Genomic DNA, 22,469 nt, shown 5'->3' with positions numbered 1-22,469 from the left:
CCCTGTTCTTGCCCAATGGCTCACCAGGAGGAAGAATAGAGCCAGTTTTATTGTGAAACTTGGGATTCTGTTTCATGAGAAGTTCGCCGATACTTGTATAAGGGGAGGGAGGGCTCTGAACTCAACTTTTCTGACCCAATCTTTCTTTCTCTCTTCTCTTTCACCTCCATTGAATTTCTAGTTTGATAACTCTCCCTCCTGCTGTCTCTTCATTTTTGTCTGGAAGATAGTTACCCAAAACATCACTTTCCTGTCAAATTCTGTGACACCTATATCTCAAAGGACTACAACTAATACATTCGATCAGCAGATAGATTTAAAAAATATATATAAAGTGATAACATTTTATATTTTATTTTATTGATTGACCAGGGTATTCACTGACACTCAGTGCCTGAATGTCTTCACCATTCTTTCTTTTTTGAAGTATTTATTTATTTATTCCCTTTTGTTGCCCTTGTTGTTTTATTTTTTGTTGTAGTTATTACTGTTCTTGTTATTGATGACCTTGTTGTTGGATAGGACAGAGAGAAATAGAAAGACGAGGGGAAGACAGAGGGGGGAGGAGAAAGATAGACACCTGCAGACCTGCTTCACCACCTGTTAAGCGACTCCCCGGCAGGTGGGGAGCTGGGGCTCTCACCGAGAGCCTTACGCCTGTCCTTGCACTTCGCTCCACCTGTGCTTAACCCACTGTATTGCCGCCCGACTCCTGTCTTCACCATTCTTGATGGGTTTTCTTTTCTTTTTTAAAAATGTTTTTACTATCTTTATTTATTTATTGGATATAGATAGCCAGAAATTAACAGGGAAGGGAGTAACAGAGAGGGAGAGAGACAGAGAGACACCTATAGCACTGCTTCACCAGCTTCAAAGCTTCCCCCTAACAGGTGGGGAGCAGGACCTCCAACTGAGTTGTTGCGCACTGCCATTGTAACATGTGCACTCAAGCAGGTATCCCATTACCTGGTTCCCTTTCTTTTTCTTCTTTTATTATATTTTCTCTTCTTCTTCTCCTCTTTTCTGATAGAAATGAGAGATAGGGAGGAAAAAGGAAAGAGATAAATACCCTCAGCACTCCCCCTACCACTTATGATGAGTCCTCTCTTGCAGACAAGGACCTAGGGCTTGAACTCAGGTCCTCAAGACTCTTGGTAACATGTACGTTTTGCCAGGTAAGTCACTACCTGGCCCATTTTTTATATTAAAAAATGAGTTTTATGTTATAAGCTTGCATTTTGTGTTCCCACGTTTAGATATTTTTATCCTCAGCCTTATACTTGTTACATGATTGTGAGTTAGCACTCTGTGTGTGAGAAGGCAGCTTGGCAGTGCTGTGCACCTCGTTTAGTGCACATATGGCATGAACAAGGACGGGGGTGGGGTGGGGGGAGTGACAGGGCGGTTCAAGCCCTTGGTCCCCACCTATAGTGGGGAAGCTTCACTAATGGTGAAGCAGTACTGCAGGTATCTCTCCTTCTCTATTTCCCATCTCTCTCAATTTCTCTCTGTCCCTTCAATATGTGTGTGTGTGTGTGTGTGTGTTTCAGGGTTATCACTGGGGCTCAGTGCCTATACTACAAATCCTCTGCTCCTGTAGCCATCTTTTCTGAAAAGGCAGAGAGCAACATAGCAGGGAAGATAGAGAGGGGGAGAAAACGATAGATACCTGCAGGCCTGCTTCACCTTTTGTGAAGCAAATCTCTTCAGGTGGGGGAGCTGGGAGCTAGAACCGGGATCCTTTCATGGGCCCTTGTGTTTGGTACTATGTGCAATTAACCTGGTGCACCACCACCTGACCCTCTATAAATACATTTTTTAAGATTTTTTTCTTGTGTGAACTCCATAAATTCAGGGAATTTATTTATTTTCTCAGCACAATCCCTGACCTTATTAAAACTCAATAAATGTTTTCAGGTCATGTATGTATAACAGAAATGAGCTTTTAAAAATTCAACTAGAGGAAGGACCAGTGGTGCTGTACTTGGTTAAGTGCATGTATTAACTTGCACAAGGACCTGGGTTTGAGCTCCTGGTCCACACCTGCAGAGGGAAAATTTCAAAGCAATGAAGTGATGCTGCAGGAATCTCTTTTTCTCTCTCCCTCTCTCCTCTTTCCTGCTCCTTCTCAATTTCTCTCTTTTGTATCAAATAAAATTTAAAAAAATATTTTTTTAATTTTTTTATTATTTTTTACATTTTATTTTGTCTTCAGGGTTATCACTTAGGCTTAGTGTTAGCACTAGGAATCCATTACTCCTGGAGGCTATTTTTTTCCCCATTTTGTTACCCTCGTTGTTGCGCTTGTGTTGTATTCTTTACGTTGGTTTGGTCTAGCTCTCCCCCTGCCAGGAAAATTGGTTTAGTCCTGCTAGTTTCGCAGCCCGCTTGTCCCCGCCCCAAAGAACCCCGACAAAGTTAGAGACTTTTTGGCGCCACCATGTGAGGAGGATGCAGGAGAGTTCTGTTTGGTGATTAGTTTGGGTTAGTTTATGAATCGTTGTTCGTGAATAAAGAAATACAGCTTCCCGGCCCAGCCGCGTGTCTCTGGTCATCTCTGTTACCCGCCCGTGAAGCTAGCCCGGATAAAACAACCTATGGCGCCTACAACGTGGGACCGGGCCTGTGCATCTCTCAGATAAGTGAAGACAATTTGGCTACCTATGCACTATGGCCTTCTCTTCTGCTTGTGAAGAGATCTCCAAAGGTGTCTGCCCTTTCTTCAAGAGACTGTTTTGCTGTTTCTGGAACATTTATCTCTGGACCACTCTGTGGTTTCTGCCCAATGCCAGCCCGCAGGAGCCGGCTTTCCGCCGCATGGCGCGGGGCACTGGGCATGGGCTCCCTCCATGCTGCTAGGCTGCTGGGAGCAGGGCAGCAGACATGGCAGGGCCATGGGGCAGGGCCACGGCGGCCTATCATGGCTGCCACCCCAGGGCACCTCGGCCCACGCCTTCTGTACAGCTGGCCTGGCTGGCCCGCCCACCCTCATGTTATGAAGTCTGGACAGATCCCGGGCCACCCGAAGACTGTGGGCTCCCTGCCGAAACTGGGCCCCCTGGCCGAGATCTCCAGCCTGGGTCTGAAGGCAGACTAGCTATAACACACAGAGATTTGTGCAGAGATGGCAACCTGCAATTCCTAGAAGTGGAGCTGTGCAGGAAGCCACCTCCGGATGGTGACCCCCCAACAACTAAGACAGTACAGATCTAAATTCGTGTTTAAAATGACATGTCTTCGTAACAAAGGTTTCTCTCCTTGTGTATTAATGACCATGTTTAAGTGTGTGTTTAAATTTTGGTTACATTAACTTTAAGGTTAACAATGTAACTTTAAGGCTATATTCTTACCAGACAAAGTTAAATGAAAAAGGTTTTCAACTTAATTCTCATAAAGATAAAATTAACTTACATTTAAAGTCTGAGGTAAAAATTAGTTAAAAATCAATATATTTTAACCAAGTTGGTCTAAACAAAACCTGCGCACACCTAGGGTGTGTCTCCATCTTGAATGGGTGTAACAAAAGGTTAAATAGACGTTGTTGATATGTAAAACTCTCAAATTCCTTCTCATAGAAACATTAGATTGCACTATGTTATGCTAATGACAAGTTTTGTTTCATAGTAAGTAAATTGCAGCTATCAAGTTCTCTACAAAAAAGCAGAATTCCGATGGCTGACATCCCCCATCAAGACAGACATACAACAATTCACCCCTTAGCAATTCTTCAGTGGACATCTGCTTTGGACAAAAGTGCAAAAGTGCTGCTAGATTTCTCAAAGACTGACTGCAGTCATGCCTTGGGACTCTAGGCCTCACCCTCCCCCCATGCTAGAAAATGCCCGTCAAGGCAAGTACGCCCCCCAGAGGCAGGAAATGTTTTTTTTAAGCTGATAAAGTTTTGCCCACAGAGGCAAAAAATGGCCCCCTCAGGCCTTCCCTTGGCAGCACACTGGTTCTTGTTACTCGCTTACATGTTTCTCCATGTTTGTGCCAGTTTCTTTTTTGAAAATGCCTGTACGATATAGGTTTCTGTTCACCCCACACCCCCGATACTGTGGTCATTTAGTTAAAAACAGAAGGGGGAATTGTTGTTATGTTCCCTTCCCCCCAACCTCTGAGAAGAATTGGTTTGCCCCTTGCTACTTTCGCACCCCTCTTTCTCCCCGCCCCCTATGCTAAGGATGGGTAGAGTCCCAGCAGCAGCAGTGGAGAGAGGATGATGGAGAAAAGCACATGGTGTGGTGATTTGCCTATTCGTGAATAAAGATATACGGCTTCTCAGCCCAGCCATGTGTCCCCGAGTCTCTGTTCACCACTGCGAAGCTAGCCTGGCCTGCTGGAGCCCCCGAAATTTAACAACATGCTTGTTGTGGTTGTTATTGTTATTATAGTTGTTGTTGTTGTTGTTGGATAGGACAGAGAGAAATGGATAGAGGAGGGGAAGACAGAGAGGGGGAGAGAAAGGTAGACACCTGAAGACCTGCTTCACTGCCTGTGAAGCAACTCTCTTGGAGGTTGGGAGCCGGGGGCTCAAACCCGGATCCTTCCTGGGTCTTTGTGCTCCGCGCCATGTGCGCTTAACCTGCTACGCTACCACCCAACCCCCCAATAAAGTATTTTAAAAGGAGAAGTTTTTAAAAAATCAACCAGAGGAACAAATGCATCTATAAGGATGCATATGTATCTCTCAAAGCATGATCCCTATTAAACATTTAATTTTCCCTCTAATTATTCTGTTTCTAGTCCAGCAACAGATTAATTAATTTCCCCTCCTATTGGACTGTTTCCAGTCCAGCAACAGATTAATAAAAGAAATAAAGCACACACACACACACACACACACACACACACCTCTTTACTTAATGAAGATAGTTGAAGGCACCAGGTATATTCATTCAAATATTCTATTAAACCAAAGAAAACAAAAAAGCATAGTTCATGCAAGAGAAATGAATTTATTTTAAATGTCACAGATATTGCTACTTGCAATACCTTTAAGTGGAAGGTTCCGAGGAGAATAAAGAGAAGCCCCTTCTAGCAAGATTAGCAGTAGTCATTCTAAACACTGGCATAAAAGAACATGCAAGCCATTTTTCATATCAGAATTAGAAAGTCCACAAAGGAAGACTGTGATGGCAAGTCCTGGTGAGGCCATTGGTCAGTAATCACAGATATTGGCCAGGCTGAGTGTTAGAGTTTCAGAAAATGCACTCACAGTCTTGAGGCAATGGGAGATGCTCAGTAAGTTGATCCATAAAAGCGATTACCAAAGGCTGGTTGGTAGCAAGATGACTGCCAGTGCTTGGAAGAAAAGTAAGCTGGGCGGTAGAAGGTGGATCCACAGCCTTGGGATTGGAATCCAGTGTTTCCATAACCAAAAGACCCAAAGCCAACATTTCCATATCCCAGAGAGCCAGTGTAATTGGTCTGACAGGGATTGCTGAGGAAGAAATTCTTCTGGCGGTAGCAGGATCTTGGGAAGGGTCTGGTCACAGTACAGGAGTTCTGGCACTCGGCAGGCTCGTTGAAGGTCTCCTGAAAATCTGCATAGAGAGGAGAGCCCAGTTGGTAGGCACCGGAAGAGTAGACTACGTTGTTAGGGAAGACAGTCTCAGAGGTAGAAGCTGGACATCCCAGGTAGCCTCCAAAAGTGCGGGAGGAGAAGTTTCCAGAGCTGTAGTTATAAGACATGTTGTCTGGAGTGTTGTGTTCAGCTGAGCTGCAGAGAGGTGTGGGTGAGTGTGAGTGTTACCTGCTACACTGAGGACTTATATACCCTGGCAGTGGGTGTAGTAGCATGTGGCCATTTTAATAAGAAAGCTTAATTAGGCTCCAGTCAAAGTGAAATGCATTGACCTTCAAAGAACCTTTTTTTTTTTTTTTTATGAATGCAGACTTTTAAATGAAAGAATTTCATTGGTTTTTCAGAGTGATTGTTCAGGAAGTAAAAATGCCACTTCTCATTCATCTAGCTTGGGCAGATGAACCTAATTATAATTTTAGTATGAGATTGGTGTTTTCTTTGTGTGACTGGCCCGACAAGATGTTATACTATTTGAAGCTCTAAAAAGTACTTTGTAGTGTGTGTGTGTGTGTGTGTGTGTGTGTGTGTGTGTGTGTGTGTGTGTGTGTGTGGTGGGGAGGGTGAGGACTAACTGGAGGTGAACTCATTTCTTTCACTCCAAGTTCACAACTCAACTTGAGAACAAGAACAAAAATAATACTAATCTCAATATATCTGTCTCCTAAACCATGCAGCTCTTATAGAAGAGATAATCCTCTAACAACCTTAACTAGTAGAAATTGGACTGGAGTTCTAAATTCCTTTGGATGTTAGTTGTCTAACAGCACAAGTTATTCTTACGTACATGAAGTTTTGGTTTAAAAATGAAGTGTATAAAAATTGCAGGAGTGGGTTGAAGATTGCATTACAAACACACACAAGATTTTATTGCTTTAAACTTGTCTTGCTCTACATAGAAGTTATCAATAAATTTGACTACCAACAATTCTCTACCTTACAAGGTCTTTGTAATGTATCAGTGATGCTAATACTTTTAAGAAGAAAATAATGACATTTTTTGCAAAAAGCAATGTGTCTCAGTTATATCATGTAGAATGATTTATTTCTTCTTACAGAAGGTAAGGAAAATTATTTTAAAAATTACAAAAAAGTATCTACTCCATGCGGACTTCACAAAAGGATCAAATATTTAAATAATCCATTGTTAACATGTTGAATTATAGCAGGGGGAAGGTATCAGCAAGAAGGCTAATTTGGAGCAGACCAAAAAAGTGCCTTTTGAAATTTGGTGACCCATATCTTTTTTTTTTTCTATAGGAATAGTATTATAAAATGCTTTATTATTATTCCAAAGCATTTATCATAGCTAATAGTAAGTAGAGTATTGCATATGTGTAGAAAATATAGAATAACCTGTGGGAATGAACAAACCTCTTAAGATATTCATTTCCCAAAACTATTATGCTCTCCAATGGAAATGATCTGAAAGTCATTCCTTGAAAAACTGACATTATTAGGCAGAAGTTTTAAGAGAGGATTCAGCTAAAACTCTAAAATGAGCTATTCCTGTAGGTAATGAGATTTCCATCTTGGGGGCATTGGTAATACTTACCAGAGCATTGTGAATTAGCTCTCTTTCTGGTGGGGGGGTGGTAGGAGATAATTGTTAAACTCCCTTTCACATTACAGGTTTTGTGATCTGAACATTTCGAACAGTTAGTTTGGTCTTCAATCATGCTTCATTTATTAGGTAGTATGGTAGGTTCTCTGTTTCTAACATAAACCATTTTTATTTATGAAACTTTTTACTTATGAATAGAAAAAGTGTTCTGGGCAGGGGAGACAGCATAATGGTTATGCAAACAGACTCTCATGCCTGAGGCTCCTAAGTCCCAGGTTCAATCCCCTGCACCACCATAAGCCAGAGCTGAGCAGTGCTCTGGTATTTCTCTGTGTGTGTCTCTCTCTACATCTCTGTCAAAAATAAAATTAATAAAAACATTTTTTAAAAAAGTGTTCTAATAGAGTTCAAGCCTCCCTGATTTATTTGTCAGTAAAATATTTAACATTAAAACATCCACATGAAAATTTAAGTTACCCAACCTGAATTTGCTTGTTTGCTTCAATGTCATCAGCTCTTTTTAATTATTTAATTATGGGGCCAGGTGGTTTCGCACCTGGTTAAGTAATCACATTACAATGCACAAGTCACCAGGTTCAAGCCCCAGGTACCCACCTGAAAGGGAAAGCTTCACAAGTGGTGAAACAGGGCTGCAGGTGTCTCTCTGTCTCTCTTCTTCTGTATCTCCCCACTTCTCTCTCAATTCTCTCTGTTAATACCCAATAATAAATAAAGTATCATAAAAGTAGATAAATTGAAAATATTATTGAATTATATATTTATTTAATGAGCCCATCTGCCATCAATGTGGCTAGAACCAAGGCTTCATGCAGGCTTGTTCTGGACTCTACCTCTGAGCTGCTTCTCTGATACCATCTTCTCACTCTCACACACATAAGATATTTCTGTCCCAAGAATATTCTATGAGGTCTGAGAGGAAGTAATTTTGAACACTCTCTTCTCAACAAGGTGGAAGTTTTTGCACCAAATCTCATCTATTCTGAAGTGGAAGGGAACTGCTTCTCCTAGAAATAAGCACATGGAATAAATAAGCACTGAAGCTGCAGCAAGATAAAACTTTTCCATCTCTCTTCTCCCTTCAGCTATCAATCTTTATTACCCTTCTGCATGAAGATGGGATCGAAGTCGTAAAACAAGAAAAAATATGACTTATCTTTTTAGAAATTTTGTAATGCTTGTCAGAAACACCTGAAACAATTTAAGTCAAAATGATATATGTTGCTTTCTGAAGCAATGGAAGGGTCTTCTTACGATGTCTGCAATTTTCCGGGACTTCAAGAAAATTGCCTTATAAACTTTCTTTAGATAAGAAAGAGGAAAAAACAAACAACACTAAAAAAAAAAAAAAAAAAAAAAAAACCTTCAAAAATACAAAAAAAAAACCCTTATATTTTGGGGAATTACTCCTCTTAGTAATAAAGTCTGCCTTTGATTGGGGATAGAAATACCTACATCTGTTTGTCACAGATTTTTCTTATTTGTTGCTTTTTCAACACCTTAGGTAAATTACCCATAACATTCCATAACAGCATAAGTAAATTTATAATTTTAGCTAATATCACAGTAAAAACACACAGAGAAAGACATGGAGAGAATAAAAAAATAGTGAGTGTTGCCTTTTTAATTATTATTATTGTTATTAAGGGTCTTTGTCTAAAAGTGCTAAAACTTTCCTTACAAAAGAATTCCAATGTACCAGAAGTGAATGGGAGGGAGTGGGGTAGATGCACTGGATAAAAGGAGTCCAATGCAGATGGAAGAATTGGTTTTCTCTTATAAGTACATAAGTTTGTTTCTAGAATATCTGCATAGTTTAAAACAGGTGCTTGGAAAACAAGGGAATCCCTCAATTAATATTTCATTATTGCTGTTCTAGCTGAGATCCTGTCCTCTCATATATTTTTTCTCCACAGATTTTCAATGTTTTATTTATCTTTTTAACTAGTGTTTTAACATTGTTTTGCAGAAATCCTAGTATCTCAAGTATATTGCCACTGCAGCATGCTGAGGATACTGTTTATGATGCAAACTTGACACATCCTCATAAGAATCAATGCATCTTTTTGTTGAAAGAAACAACTTTGAGGAGACCAGTTCACTAGTAACCCTGCTTTCCAGAATGCACCCCATTTGGAGTCCAATTGTGATAGGAGTATCAATTATTTTTAATTAAACCAACTTCCCTCAGCCCAGACACCGTCTAGCTCTAAAGAAGCCCTCTTGACTGATCTGCTGCGTAACCTCTGGTCAAGAAAGATGACTCAAAGCTTTGAAGATTTAACACTACTATTTGACGCCTGGGACACGAATGTGACCATATATTCCACTTGTAAAACTACAAAAGTTGCATATGTGTACTGCTGATGAGTACTTTTCCAAAACAATTATGAGCAGAAGGTAACCTGTCTTTATGTGCCACGTGGAGGGAATGACACACCCTGTAAAGATAAGAGTATATAAATGTCCCCGTCAGAGAACTGACATTCAAACGTAGACCCTTCACTTCCTAAACCATGTCTCCTGTCAACATGTCCTACAACTGCAGCTCTGGAAACTTCTCTGGCTTCTTTGGGAATAACCTGCGTTACCCAGCCTCTACCTTTGGTTCATCCTGCCTTGGCAACCAGGCGTACAGCACAGACTTCCAGACTCCCAGCACCTGCCAGCTGATCTCTCCTTTCTCCAGTAGCTGCCCTAAGAACTGCTGTGAGTCTTTCAGGTGTCAGACTTCAGGTGTGGTGTCCAGTCCCTGCCAGATCTCCTGCTACCGCCCAAGGCCTTCCACACTCTGCAATCCCTGTCAAACAACTTTCAGTGGGTCTCTAGGTAGGGGGACCAATGGCTGTCAGTTTTCTGGTTGTGGTTTCACATTGGGCTTAGGACCCAGTGGTTTACAATCAGCAGGTTGTAGTTCCAATTCTTTCTCCCCCCTAAACTGTAGACCTGACTTTTACAGGCCAACTTACTTCTCTTCTAGTAACTGCCAATCTGTTTCTTACCAGCCAGCCTGTGGATCTTCTTTCTAATAATCCTTTCTGAAGAAAACAACCAACTATAGATAGAGTGATATAGTCTACTATTCTCCTGTTCAATCACTAGCTTCAAAAGCTGGCTTCTATAGCTACCTACTAGTGGATTAGGAATAATTTCATTCCATTCATATATTTATTCAGAAATATTCATAAATTTATTTATTAAAGATTTCAAGACAGTATCCTATGTACAGAATGTAATATCAAGGCATGTTTATTTCATAATGTAGGTGCTTGTTATTTCCTGTTGCTTGTTGTGTGTTTCAAATTTTACATAGTGGAAACTTATGTATTAAAATTGTTACTTGACAACTACATTTTCATTTTTAGTAGTACTTGTTTATTCTGTCTTCAAAACTACTTCTAAATATCTAACTGGACTTCCTTCCTTCCTCCATTCCTTCTTCTCTTTTTCTTTCTTTCTTTCTTTCTTTCTTTCTTTCTTTCTTTCTTTCTTTCTCTCTTTTTGCCTTTCTTTCTTTCTTCCCTTTCTGGGGGTTTGGTGCCAGTATAATAACTACGATTTCAGTGGCCAGTTTTCTTTTCATTTTATGGGGGTGAGAGGAAGGAGAGAAAGAGACAGAGAGAAAGAGAAATACCTATAATACTATTTCATCTTTTCCACATGCACGTGGGGACCAGGGCCTTGAACCACGGTCATTACACATGAAAATCTGTACACTCTACCAGATGCACAACTGTGCCAGACTGGTTGTTTCTAGAGCTTGGGTTTATGATTTACACATAATTTGAAAAGTAAAACTGCCCAATGTCCACTTTGATTTAGGGGAAAATGATTTTATCTTTAAGGTTTATTCCATTTATTAATACCTCAATATATTAAAGCTTAGGGGAAAAAACCTTTTTTAAAAATTAAAAGTAATATTTTTTATGCTTTGAGGGGAACCATTTCATATGTTTCCACCATCAAAATGACAAGGAAATGTTCACAATGGTTCACTAAGCTTTCTGTACTGTTTGCTGTCATCCTCTACCACCTTCAGATAACCTCAGTTACGCAGTCAGTTTCCAGAGCTTGTTCTGTGAGAACTTTTGTTTTATCTTTTTATACTGCACATATCATATCATCTGTCCTTTGTTCACCTTATGATTTATTTCCTTTTTAAATTTTTAGTTTGGTTTTTTTTTAAAGACTTTGCTAATTTTTTAAAAAATATTTATTTATGTCCTTTTGTTGCCCTCATTGTTTTGTTGTTGTAGTTATTATTGTTGTTGTCGTTGTTGGTTAGGACCGAGAGAAATGGAGAGAGGAGGGGAAGACAGAGAGGGGGGAGAGAAAGATAGACACCTGCAGACCTGCTTCACTGCCAGTGAAGCGACTCCCCTGCAGGTGGGGAGCCAGGGGCTCGAACCGGGATCCTTACGCCAGTCCTTGTGCTTTGTGCCACCTGCGCTTTACCCACTGTGCTACCGCCCAACTCCTCCTTTAAAAATTTTTTTTATCATCCTTATTTAGGATATAGGATAGGATATAGACAGCCAAAAATTGAGAGGGGAGAGCATGATAGAGTGGGAGAGAGAGAGAGACGCCTGCAGCACTGCTTCACCACTTGTAAAGCATCCCCCTGCAGGTGAGAACTGAGAACTCCAACCCAGGTCCCTAGGCACTGTGACATGGGCCCTCAATCAGGTGCACCACTACCCGGCTCCCAGGTCTATTTCTCTTTACTTGACCCACTCCAATTCTTTCCATGCTGTCACAAATTGAAAGGCTTCCCACCCACCCCCATTCTTATAATTAATTAGTTTCCTATTATGTATATACATAGCATACTATCTTTATTCATCTCCCACTGGACATTTAAGTGATCTCCACACTTCGACTGTTGTAAACAGTACCGTTATGAATATAGGTATGTGTGTATCCCTTTAGATTATAAATGATGTAGTAAGTCGGGTATTTTCTTTTTAAAAAATATTTATTTATTTATTCCCTCTAGTTGCCCTTGTTTTATTGTTGTAATTATTGTTGATGTCAGGGTTGTTGGATAGGACAGAGGGAAATGGAGAGAGGAGGGGAAGACAGAGAGGGGGGAAGAGAAAGACAGACACCTGCAGACCTGCTTCACCGCCTGTGAAGTGACTCCCCTGTAGGTGGGGAGCCAGGGGCTCGAACCGGGATCCTTACCTCAGTCCTTGCGCTTTGCGCCACCTGCGCTTAACCCGCTGCACTACCACCTGGCTCCCAAGTCTGGCATTTTCTACAGGGCACTACATTTCACTATTTTAGTTAGTATAACTACAAATTGTAAAAGGTATTAAACTGACTGTATCAACATAAGTTTGGCAAGAAAAATAGCTCTTATAAAAGTTGTCTGAAATATGTATATTTATAATGGCAGGGGCCACAGAGTGAATTCATAGTTCAGCACCGAGCCAAGTGACAACCCTGGTGGAAAACACACACACACACACACACACACACACACACACACACACACACACACACTATCTTGTTGCAGGATTCAACAATATATTCAAATAAGTGATGAAACTAGAATCAGCAGCTATGTTCCAAAGGCTTTGCTCATTTAGTCAGAGATATAACTCCAGGTACAGGTGACCTAAATTCTTTCCCACCGAGTAGTCATATGTCTTGGTTTATCCCATCTTTCTCAGATCCATTCCCATTTGATAACTGTCTCAAAATTGTTTCCACTTGTGATTTATAATAACTGAATTAGCATAAGAAATTAATGGTTTGGGAGACATCTACTGTAAGGTGGACATGATTTCGTGGAATGAAGTAAAAAGTGCATATGCTGTAGGGAGCGAGTAGTGGGATACCTGGTAGAGAGCACACACTAGCATGTTAAGACCCTGGTTCAAGCCCCCACTCCCCACCTATTAGATGGAGGGAGAGAGCTTTATAAGCAGTGGAGAAGTGATCTGTTTCTCTGTTTTTTCTTTCCCAACTCCCTCTCTATTTTTCTCTGCCTCTGTCAAGAAAAAAAAAAATGTCCTCTGGGAGCTGTGGTTCAAGATAGTGAGTCCCAGTGACAGCCCTAGTGAGAAAAAAATGCATGTACAGTGAACAGAGTTCTTAACAGACTAAAATAGTTAACATGACAAGTCTCACCCTGACCTTTCTCTGCTCAGACTCTCTGGACAGAGTAGAGCTATAGCTTTTATGTCAAAGAAAGTGTTCAAAGTGCTCATTGATCAAGCACACTTATCAGAACCTCAAGTAAGATACCTCACACTTTGAGATCTTATTGTTGGTTCATTTTTTTTCTTTTTAGTGACATAATATTGATTTACAAAATTATAAGACAATGGGCGTATAATTCCACACTTTCCCACAATCAGCGTTCCCTCCATTGGAAACCACAGTAATCACAGTGGTCACAGATACAGGTTGACTATTGTATCTCTATCTGCATCTCTGTATCTCTCTATCTATAGTTACCCATTTTTTCTATGGTCCTTCCTTCTCTTTTTAGAAGTCACACCTACAGCAATTACTATTTCTGTGTGCCCTTCCCTTTTTTTTCTTCTTCTTCTCTTTCTGGGTCCAGATGGAATGGGAGTTCAGAGCCTTCTGGTCATCTTTCCCTAACATTTCTCGCCCTCTGGGCTTATGGACCAAAATTCTCTCTGGAGCGTACAAGGTGAGAGTTCTGGTTTATGTAATATTGCTTCTTTCCTGGACATGGATGTGGACAGGAAGATCCATACCCCCAGTCTGTTTCTATCTTCCCCTAATGGATAGGGCTCTGGAAAGGGGAGGTTCCAGAAAGCATTGGTGACGCCGTCTGTCTAAGGAGGTCAGTATGGTTTCATAGCAGCATCTGCAACTTGGTTGGTGAAAGATGGTAAGATACTAATCAAGAAAAAATTATTAATAAACAGGAATCATAAGATGAAAATAGAGCAGATGAGATTAGAGATCTTTGGGTGGAAAGAAAATAGGAAATCTAAGTATATACCTAGGGGTCCATGAATTTAGTCATTTTTGTTAAATCTTGATAGGTAACATGGAGGTGGACTAAAGTGCTGTTTATAAAGCTGGATTAAAGTAAAGAGTGGCTCCCAAACTTGTATAAAATATATAAATACTGTGTGACTGTTTACCACCTCAATCTGACCCAGGCCCCATGCACATTCATATTTAGCACAAAAACCTGTATAACCTCCAGGCCCCTGTCAGTCTGAACTCATGGTCCATGGTCACAGCCGGGAATATTCTAGACTGCATTCATTTTCAGGACCAGTCTTCCTCAAGTGGCAGAGAAGAATGTTGGTTCTTAAGTATTCACATGGGATATACTTTACACTCTCAGAAGAATGCCATGTTATGCACAAAGTTACCAGTAGGTGGAGGTAATGGGAATGGTTAGAGTTACTGATTGCTAGTAGGTGAAAAGTCATGAATGAAGCTGTCACAACAGTATACAAAGAATACAGTACTTTGTTTAAACCTGCAAAGAAAATTTGACACATATCTTAAATTATGCAAAATACAGTAGTAATGAGTTAAAACCAGAAGTTCATACATTGAACAAGAATCAACTCTGAACTGATATGAGTAACACAAGTTAATGGTGAATACATATTTTGTATAATAATTTGGTGGCACTCAGAATACACCATGATGGTCAGCTGTGTCACAGACTACTTGCAAAATAAAAGTACAGTTCTTCTAAAAAGTCACAATATCTCTTCAAAAGGTAGAAAATAAAATTAGTGCAGCCTGGAATGCTCCTAGCCATTACCACAGAATGCCAGCTCAGATCTACAGGGAGGCAGAGGTTACAAAGGCCCCTGTGCCGACTATGGGCCCCAGATCAAATCGATGGGGTTTACAATCAACACTATTTATATACTTTTGCCATATTTGGGAGCTACTTTCTTCCCTGATCCAACTTTCTAGTCCTTTTTCCAACTATGGCACCATCTCTCCAGACAATAACTTAGGTCAGCTGTATATTAGATGTCAGGCTCAGGAAAAAAAAAATAGCAGGGTCATAAAATAAACCTAAAATAGACCTGCTAGCTTTTTCCAAAATGGAGACCCCAAATGTTCATCTGCAATATTCTTGTCTTTAGGTTCATGATTAGTCAACAATTTTTTCTGCTTTATATCTTAACTCCTTTTCAGCCACCAGATTTCAGATAATACCATGATGCCAGCCTGACTTCACTGGGCAGATGACCCCACCAATATGTCCTGGAGCCCCACCTACCCAGAACTCTGCACCACTAGGGAAAGAGAAAGACAGGCTGGGAGTATGGATGGACCTGTCAAACGCCCATGTTCAGCAGGGAAGCAATTACAGAAACCAGACCTTCCACCTTCTGCACCCCATAATGATCCTGGGTCCATACTCCCAGAGGGGTAAAGAATAGGGAAGCTTTCAGGGGAGGGGATGAGATACGGAGTTTTGCTGGTGGGAGTTGTGTGGAGTTGTACCCTTCTTATGCTATGGTCTTGTTAATATTTCCATTTTATAAATAATTTTTTTTAAAAAAAGGGAATTACGTTTGAATAAAAAATGAGAATTTATTATTAGCTGTTGCAAATGATACATTAACATACATATCACTCTGCTACATTCATTTTCACTTAGGATTCATTTCTAATTATGTTCATACATTTAAATTTAGGGGCTTTGTGCAAACAAATATGAGACAATACCTAATGATATGGATCTCCATTGGTACAAGAAAAACTTCACTAAGGATTAGTTAAGAATTTCTGTCAGTATCATTAAACAAATGAAGCTGAAACTGAATTGATTATAACAATGGTTTAATTTATTCATCTAATAAAAATACCCAAGTGAAACGGCTGAGAAAGTGTAATCCTCTATTTGATGATGTTGGTGCAAAGTCATTTAAAAGACTCAACACTGACAAATAAAAAATATTTATTGTCTCTGTGTAATTAAAATAAAAATCTGTGAATAACAACAGCATGACAAAATAATAGAGTAAGATTCCTGTGAAAAGGATAGAGCTGTAAGTTCTATACACACATAATTACTAATAATCATATCCAAACAGGCTGTAATTAAAGCAGAAACTATGGTTTAAAATACCTCACACTGTTTTTGGACAGCCTCAAAGTAAGTAATTTTGGCAATCAATGTTTCCACTACTTCATCTTTTACTTCTTGCACCTATGTCTTTTGTATTATTTTCATTGTTCTTTTGTATTTTGAATTTCATGTTATTAATATGTTATCGCATAGCAATGTACCTGCAAAGAATTTATTTCTTGCTTGGGCGTTCTCTCATGCTAAGTTCTTGATTTTCATCTAGACCCATCATTATATTACATTAGTAATTTTTTCATTTGAGTTCTCATCCATGGTTTTGATAACAGAAATGTTTTTTAATATTTACTTATTTATTTCCCCTTTTGTTGCCCTTGTTTTTTTTATTGTTGTAGTTATTATTGTTGTTGTTACTGATGTCATCATTGTTAGATAGGACAGAGAGAAATGGAGAGACAAGGGAAAGACAGAGAGGGGGAGAGAAAGATAGACACCTGCAGACCTGTTTCACCACTTGTGAAGTGTCTGGGGTTGGGGCTCGAACCAGATCCTTAAGCTGGTCCTTGCACTTTGCGCCACATGCATTTAGCCCGCTGCCCTACCACCCAACTCCCAGAAATGTTTTTTAAAATAAGTAATTTAATATTCATTTACAAAATTATGAGATAAAGGTGTATAATTACCACTTTGAGAGTTCTGTGTCCCCATTCCCTCCATTGGAAACTGTAGTAGTTCTCCCAAAGTTGCAGATATGGGTTGACTATTATTTCTATAAATATCTATATTTCTATATATATATTCCCTTTTTTTTCCTATGGCCCTGCCTTCTCTTCCTTTCTAAGTCACATCTATACCTATTGCTACTTCTGAATGTCCTTCCTTTTTCCCTTTCCCTCTCCAGAACTTGATGGAATTGGAGTTCAGATCCCACTAGTCAATTTCCCCTAACATTTCTCCCCTTCTGGGGGTGGACCAAAATTCTTTTTGGGGTGCACAGGTAGGAAGGTCTGGATTCTGTAATTCCTTCTTTGCTGGACATGGACATTAATTAGGAGGTTGATCCATACCCCCAGCCTGTTTTGATCTTTCCCTAGTGGAGCAGGGCTCTGGAGAGGTGAGGATTTGGGTCACATTGGTGAGGTCATCTGCCCAGGAAAGTCAGGATGGAGTTATAGTACAATCTACAGCTTGGTGGTAGAAAGGCAGTAAAATATAAAGCAAGACAAAAAATTTAATAAATAATAAACAAAAATTAGAAAGAAAGCAGAGGAGAATAAGGATCTTAGGGTGGAGAGAAGCTAGGCAGTCTATTTTAGGTATGTTCCTAGGGGCCCGTAGCTTTAGTAATTTCTGTTTGAACTTCATAACTAACATGAAGGCAGTCTAAAACTATTGTCTGGAAAGATGATATCAGAATTGAAAATAAGGTTAGAAAGCTGGATGATGGCAGAAAGTAGCTCCCAAAGTTGAAAGATATATTAATACAACTAACTGCTTACGCCATCAGACTGACCCAAGACACATAAATATTCACATTTAGCACAGCGGTCGTGTAACCTCTGAGTCCTTGTTAGTCTGAGCTCGCAGTCCACAGTCACAGCTGGGAGCATTCTAGGCTGCACTCATTTCATGACCAATTTTCCTCAGGTGGTAGGGTAGGGTGACCCAGCCTCCTTACAGAGAGTGGGGCAGTCCCTACCATGGTTGCTTAATAGTGACAGCAAGGTCCTAGAAAAGCCCTCGAGAGGTCTTATAAGGACCTTTCTGAGGGTAATGACCAATGATGGTGGAGAGAGAGAATTATTAGAGGTCTAGGTCTATCATATCTATGGGAGTATCCAAGAATTTCCTGACTAGAGCCCTAGATGATGGGGAGGTCTGGTATTAAGTGAGCCATTAAGTGAGCCAGTGTTGCTTTTTATCCAGCTTTTGTAATCCTTTCTTTAGCTGATGAGTTTAGCCTTTGTCCCAGTTAAGATACTGAGTGTCATATATAGGTTTTGCTAGTATATCTCTTGGCCAACTGTATGGCCAAGTGTAAAGACTATCAAGGGGTGATATAGTGCTGGTGCTGTCAGAGATATTAAGAGTTATATCTTACTTTATTGTGTGTAATTGGTGGAGTACAGTGACTGAGGAAGATCAAGCAGGAGGTATGAGAGGAGGATGCGTGGGCCTACGTAGTAAATAGTTGATTAGACGGTTTAAAGTGCCTTCTCTAGGCCTTTCTACTTGCTCACCAAGCTTATTAGATCTAAAACTAATCGCAGCAGACCATGAAGCACTTTTACTCTGAGGTATATAGTTTCGGTCCCGTAGGCCCTTGCCTATATCGAGGACTGTGACTTTGTTAGAGAACCCGATTTCCTTTCCTTTCTTTCAATCCAGCTCACTGCTCTGGGGATTCACATTACAGATGGGTGTCACATCAACAATGGTTTGGGAGATTCAACATCTTTATTTTCAGAGAAAAGTGTCTATGCATGGGAAAATGTATTTGCTGGTAAATTTGTAAAGGAGGCAAGAAACTATTTTGCTATCCCAAAATTCTTTCTTTTCTTGTGCATCATTTTAATTTTTACCAAGAAGCCAACTTTCTACTTTTTTGATAGCTTGTGCTGAAACTGTGTACTGGCAGATGAATGTATGTGGAAGGGGCATTTTCTCAAACATTTTCTAGTGTTAAGGATTACAGAAGTGAGCATCATGAAGTGACACTTATAATTATAATTAAGCTAAATAATATGAGATTTGTCATAACTAATAGAATTTCTAGAAATAACTATTTTTTGAAGTAATCAAATACTTCTCTATTATTAGGCATCATATTTAAATCTAGCATTCTTAAAATGTCACACTCTTCCACTGAACACCCAATTTATTTTTATTTTAGCTCTTTATTGCAAAAATTTTATGAGGCTAGAGAAACTAGGTCGATTTGGAACTGAAGTCAGAGCTAATTAAGTTATTTCTCTGGAACAAACAATAGCTAGAAACCATTGATTAAATACAAACTTGCATATATAGACATAAACACAAATTTAATTATCTTATATCTCTTATGTAATTCTCTTTTTTAATATTTACTTTTATTATTTATTTCCTTTTGTTGGCCTTGTTTGATTGTTGTAGTTATTATTGATGTCATTGTTGTTGGATAGGACAGAGAGAAATAGAGAGAGGAGGGAAAGACAGAGAGGGGGAGAGAAAGATAGACACCTGCAGACCTGCTTTACCGCTTGTGAAGCGATTCCCCTGCAGGTGGGGAGCTGGGGGCTCAAACCGGGATCCTTACTCCGGTTCTTGCCCTTTGCGCCACGTACGCTTAACCCACTGCGCTACCGACTGACTCCCTGTAATTCTCTTATATCTGCAAAGATATGTCATAACCTGTGTTATGTATAATGTTAGTCTCCATTTCTTTCTCTTCCTATTAATTTACCTCTCCTCCCTCTATTTCTTCTCCATTCCCTTCCTTCCTTTTTCACTTATTCTTTTTAAAAATCTTACTGTTTTGTGTAAAATAGTTCAGTCATATATATATATATGTATATATATATGGAGAGTATTGCTGGAAAATTGTGCCGATGCAGTCACATCTGCCATGTTGTCCCCTCAGGCTACTTCTAGTTCCTTCGAGAGTTGGGACATTCTCAGAGTGCCTGTTCAGCCATGTTGTGCCCTCAGGGCATTGTCTATTTCCCCGCGATATTTGGAGTGCTTTGGTTACTCCTCCCCCCTCCCATTCTCACGAGAGTTATTATCCTATCCTGGAGTGCTATGGTTACTCCTCCCCCTTCCCATTCTCGCGAAAGCTGCTCCTATAAAAGCCCTTCTTCTTCCGCACCTCGTTCTCTTGCCGCCGCTTCACTCCGGTGTTCAGACGCAGGAAAGGTTACTGCGTGAGGCGGCCATTTTCGCTACCTCCATGTGGCCCAACCTGCCTCTCTAGCACCCAACTCTGAGGTGCCAGTGCAAATAAAGATTTGTGTTTCCTCTTCACTCCGGATCCCCTCTCTCTCATCTCTGCAGCCTGTGCACAACAACAGAGTATTACTGTTATTTATTTATTGGATAGAAACACCCAGAAATTGAGAAGGAAAGAGTGGGTAGGGAGAGAGACAGAGAGACGCACTACTTCGCCATTTGCAAAGCTTTCCCCCTGCAAGGGGAACAGAGATCTTGAACCCAGACCCCTCTTTCACTCTTTCTTCTCATGACTTCACTTTTCTGAGCCAACATTTTCAGATATAGAGAGATTTCAGACAGAAAGACAGACAGAGTAGTAGCAAAGACACTTCAGCACCAAACAGCCTCCAATGTGATGGGGTCCAAGTCAGACCTGGGTTACATATCCAGCACAGAAGGCTCCTTATCCAGGTGAGCTAGTTTTCCAGTCCATAACATTTGGCTTTTTCATGGGGATGTTTGAGCCCCAAATGAAAGAACTGTGGCTGAGGGCTTTGCCTCCTCATCATCTCACCTCTGAGCCCAGACATAGCTGCTGAGAACAGCTCTACATAGATTTCAACTCCTTTTGCACAGAGAGCATCTCACTTCATGCAGACCCATATCTGTCACTCTCTATGTGGGCTTGTTAGATGTCACAATCACAGCTAGGTGCTCAGTGTCTTATAGTGGAGGAAGTCAACAATTTGGTGGAGGGTGTTGTGTGCTGATAGTTTTCACGGGGAGATATGAAATTCTACCCCTGTGATATCGGCAATGATCTTGTAAATAAATATTTTCCAAGTAAAGGGATCTAAAAAAGTAGGCCCTACGCTCTCATGCTCTATGTATGGGTATAAAATACTCCTGAAATCTTACAACTTTGTATAACATAGTTCAATCCTTCATATATATCAGGTAGGGAAAAAGGGGGGTGGGGATCTATCATCATGAATTATCCATTACAGAAGTTCATATGAGAAAAATGCACATCTAGGACAGTATTCAATCTAGAGGAGACAGAAGCTGATAGATAAATGCTTCTCACACTCCTCAGAATCTGCATGGACACATTCAGAAAACATTCTATATGTTCCTTAAAAGTCCTAATGATTTAAGCCTTCACTACCCATCACAAGATCAACTACAATATTCCCCTTTGGGGATTTGTCTCTGATGTTTTTCACCATCTTTCATACTTGTCCCCTGTGATCTGTGCCAAACATAGTGTCTCAATCATGTTCTTTTAAAAAAATATTTGTTCATTTACTTATTCTCTCTTGTTGGCCTTGTTGTTCTATTGTTGTTGTCGTTGTTTGATAGGCAGAGAGAAATGGAGAGAGGAGGGCAAAACAGAAAGAGGGACAGAAAGATAGATAACTGCAGACTTGCTTCACCACTTGTGAAGTGACTCCTCTACAGGTGGGGAGCTGGGGCTCAAACTGGGATCCTTACCTCGGTCCTTGCACTTTGTGCCAACTGCACTTAACCCCCTGTGCTACCGCCTGACTACCCGACTCAATCATGTTCTTGATATCAGTCCATCTTTGAGTAACGGAAGAAATACAGGATAAGACTAATGAGTATGCATGAATGCACTGCACTACTCAGGTGTGTGATTCAAAGCTTGATTCAGGTTGATCCTTGGAGAAGCTTTGCCTGGTTATCTTCTCCTTCCTAAACCTAGTTCTTCTCCATTCACCATTACTATGATTCTTCTTGCAAAAAATTTACGTTCAGTCCCAAAAATGTCTCACCCATGGAAGGCAGATGGGCAGGCATCCCAATACTTGTGCCAGTGGACAAAAGCAAACTGCTTGTAATGGGACCTTCTTAATATTAATCTTAAAAAAAAAATTATCAGGGATGGTGATTGGGTTACAGTATAGTCTTCAACACATAGGCAAACTTTTCATCTCCTCTTTATTGGTGCCTAGCAGACACAGTGCTTATTTGAAACTCTACAGTTAAATTCTAGGATTTTAGTTAATCTCCTGTCTGTATCTATAACTTAAATTATAAATTACTTTATGTTTTGTTTTCACTTCTACTTCTCAGCAGAAATGCATGCTTCCTATTCTCAGACAAGTCACACTGACATTGAGAAAAAAAAAGGAAACTAATTATTCTTGATAAGAAATGTAACAAATATAAACAGAAATTTTCTGAATATGTATCTAATTAGATGTCCCCAAACCCAGTCTTAGAGTTCTATGATCTTCATTTAAGTCTCCTGATTCCATTAAAACCCTATACTCAAGAAATAGTAATAATAATAAACTGAACGACATACCTGGGTG

General features: G+C 40.1%; 2 protein-coding genes across 2 annotated transcripts; one reads left to right on the top strand and one right to left on the bottom strand.

Annotated features, from left to right (window-relative positions):
* Positions 1-4,938: 4,938 nt before the first annotated feature.
* On the bottom strand, positions 4,939-5,774 carry LOC103118357 (keratin-associated protein 15-1). Its single transcript, XM_007528572.2, has one exon. It carries the CDS (start codon positions 5,692-5,694, stop codon positions 5,242-5,244), a length of 453 nt encoding a protein of 150 aa, XP_007528634.1. The 5' UTR covers positions 5,695-5,774; the 3' UTR covers positions 4,939-5,241.
* Positions 5,775-9,645: 3,871 nt separating this feature from the next.
* LOC103118356 (keratin-associated protein 14-like) lies at positions 9,646-10,518 on the top strand. Its single transcript, XM_007528571.2, has one exon. It carries the CDS (start codon positions 9,683-9,685, stop codon positions 10,193-10,195), a length of 513 nt encoding a protein of 170 aa, XP_007528633.2. The 5' UTR covers positions 9,646-9,682; the 3' UTR covers positions 10,196-10,518.
* The last annotated feature ends 11,951 nt before the right edge of the window (positions 10,519-22,469 follow it).

This window comes from Erinaceus europaeus, chromosome 9 (genome assembly GCF_950295315.1).
Source record: "Erinaceus europaeus chromosome 9, mEriEur2.1, whole genome shotgun sequence".
Lineage (NCBI taxonomy): Eukaryota > Metazoa > Chordata > Mammalia > Eulipotyphla > Erinaceidae > Erinaceus > Erinaceus europaeus.
The sequence above is the reverse complement of the archived record's forward strand: the minus strand, read 5'-3'. Positions and strand labels throughout refer to the sequence as shown.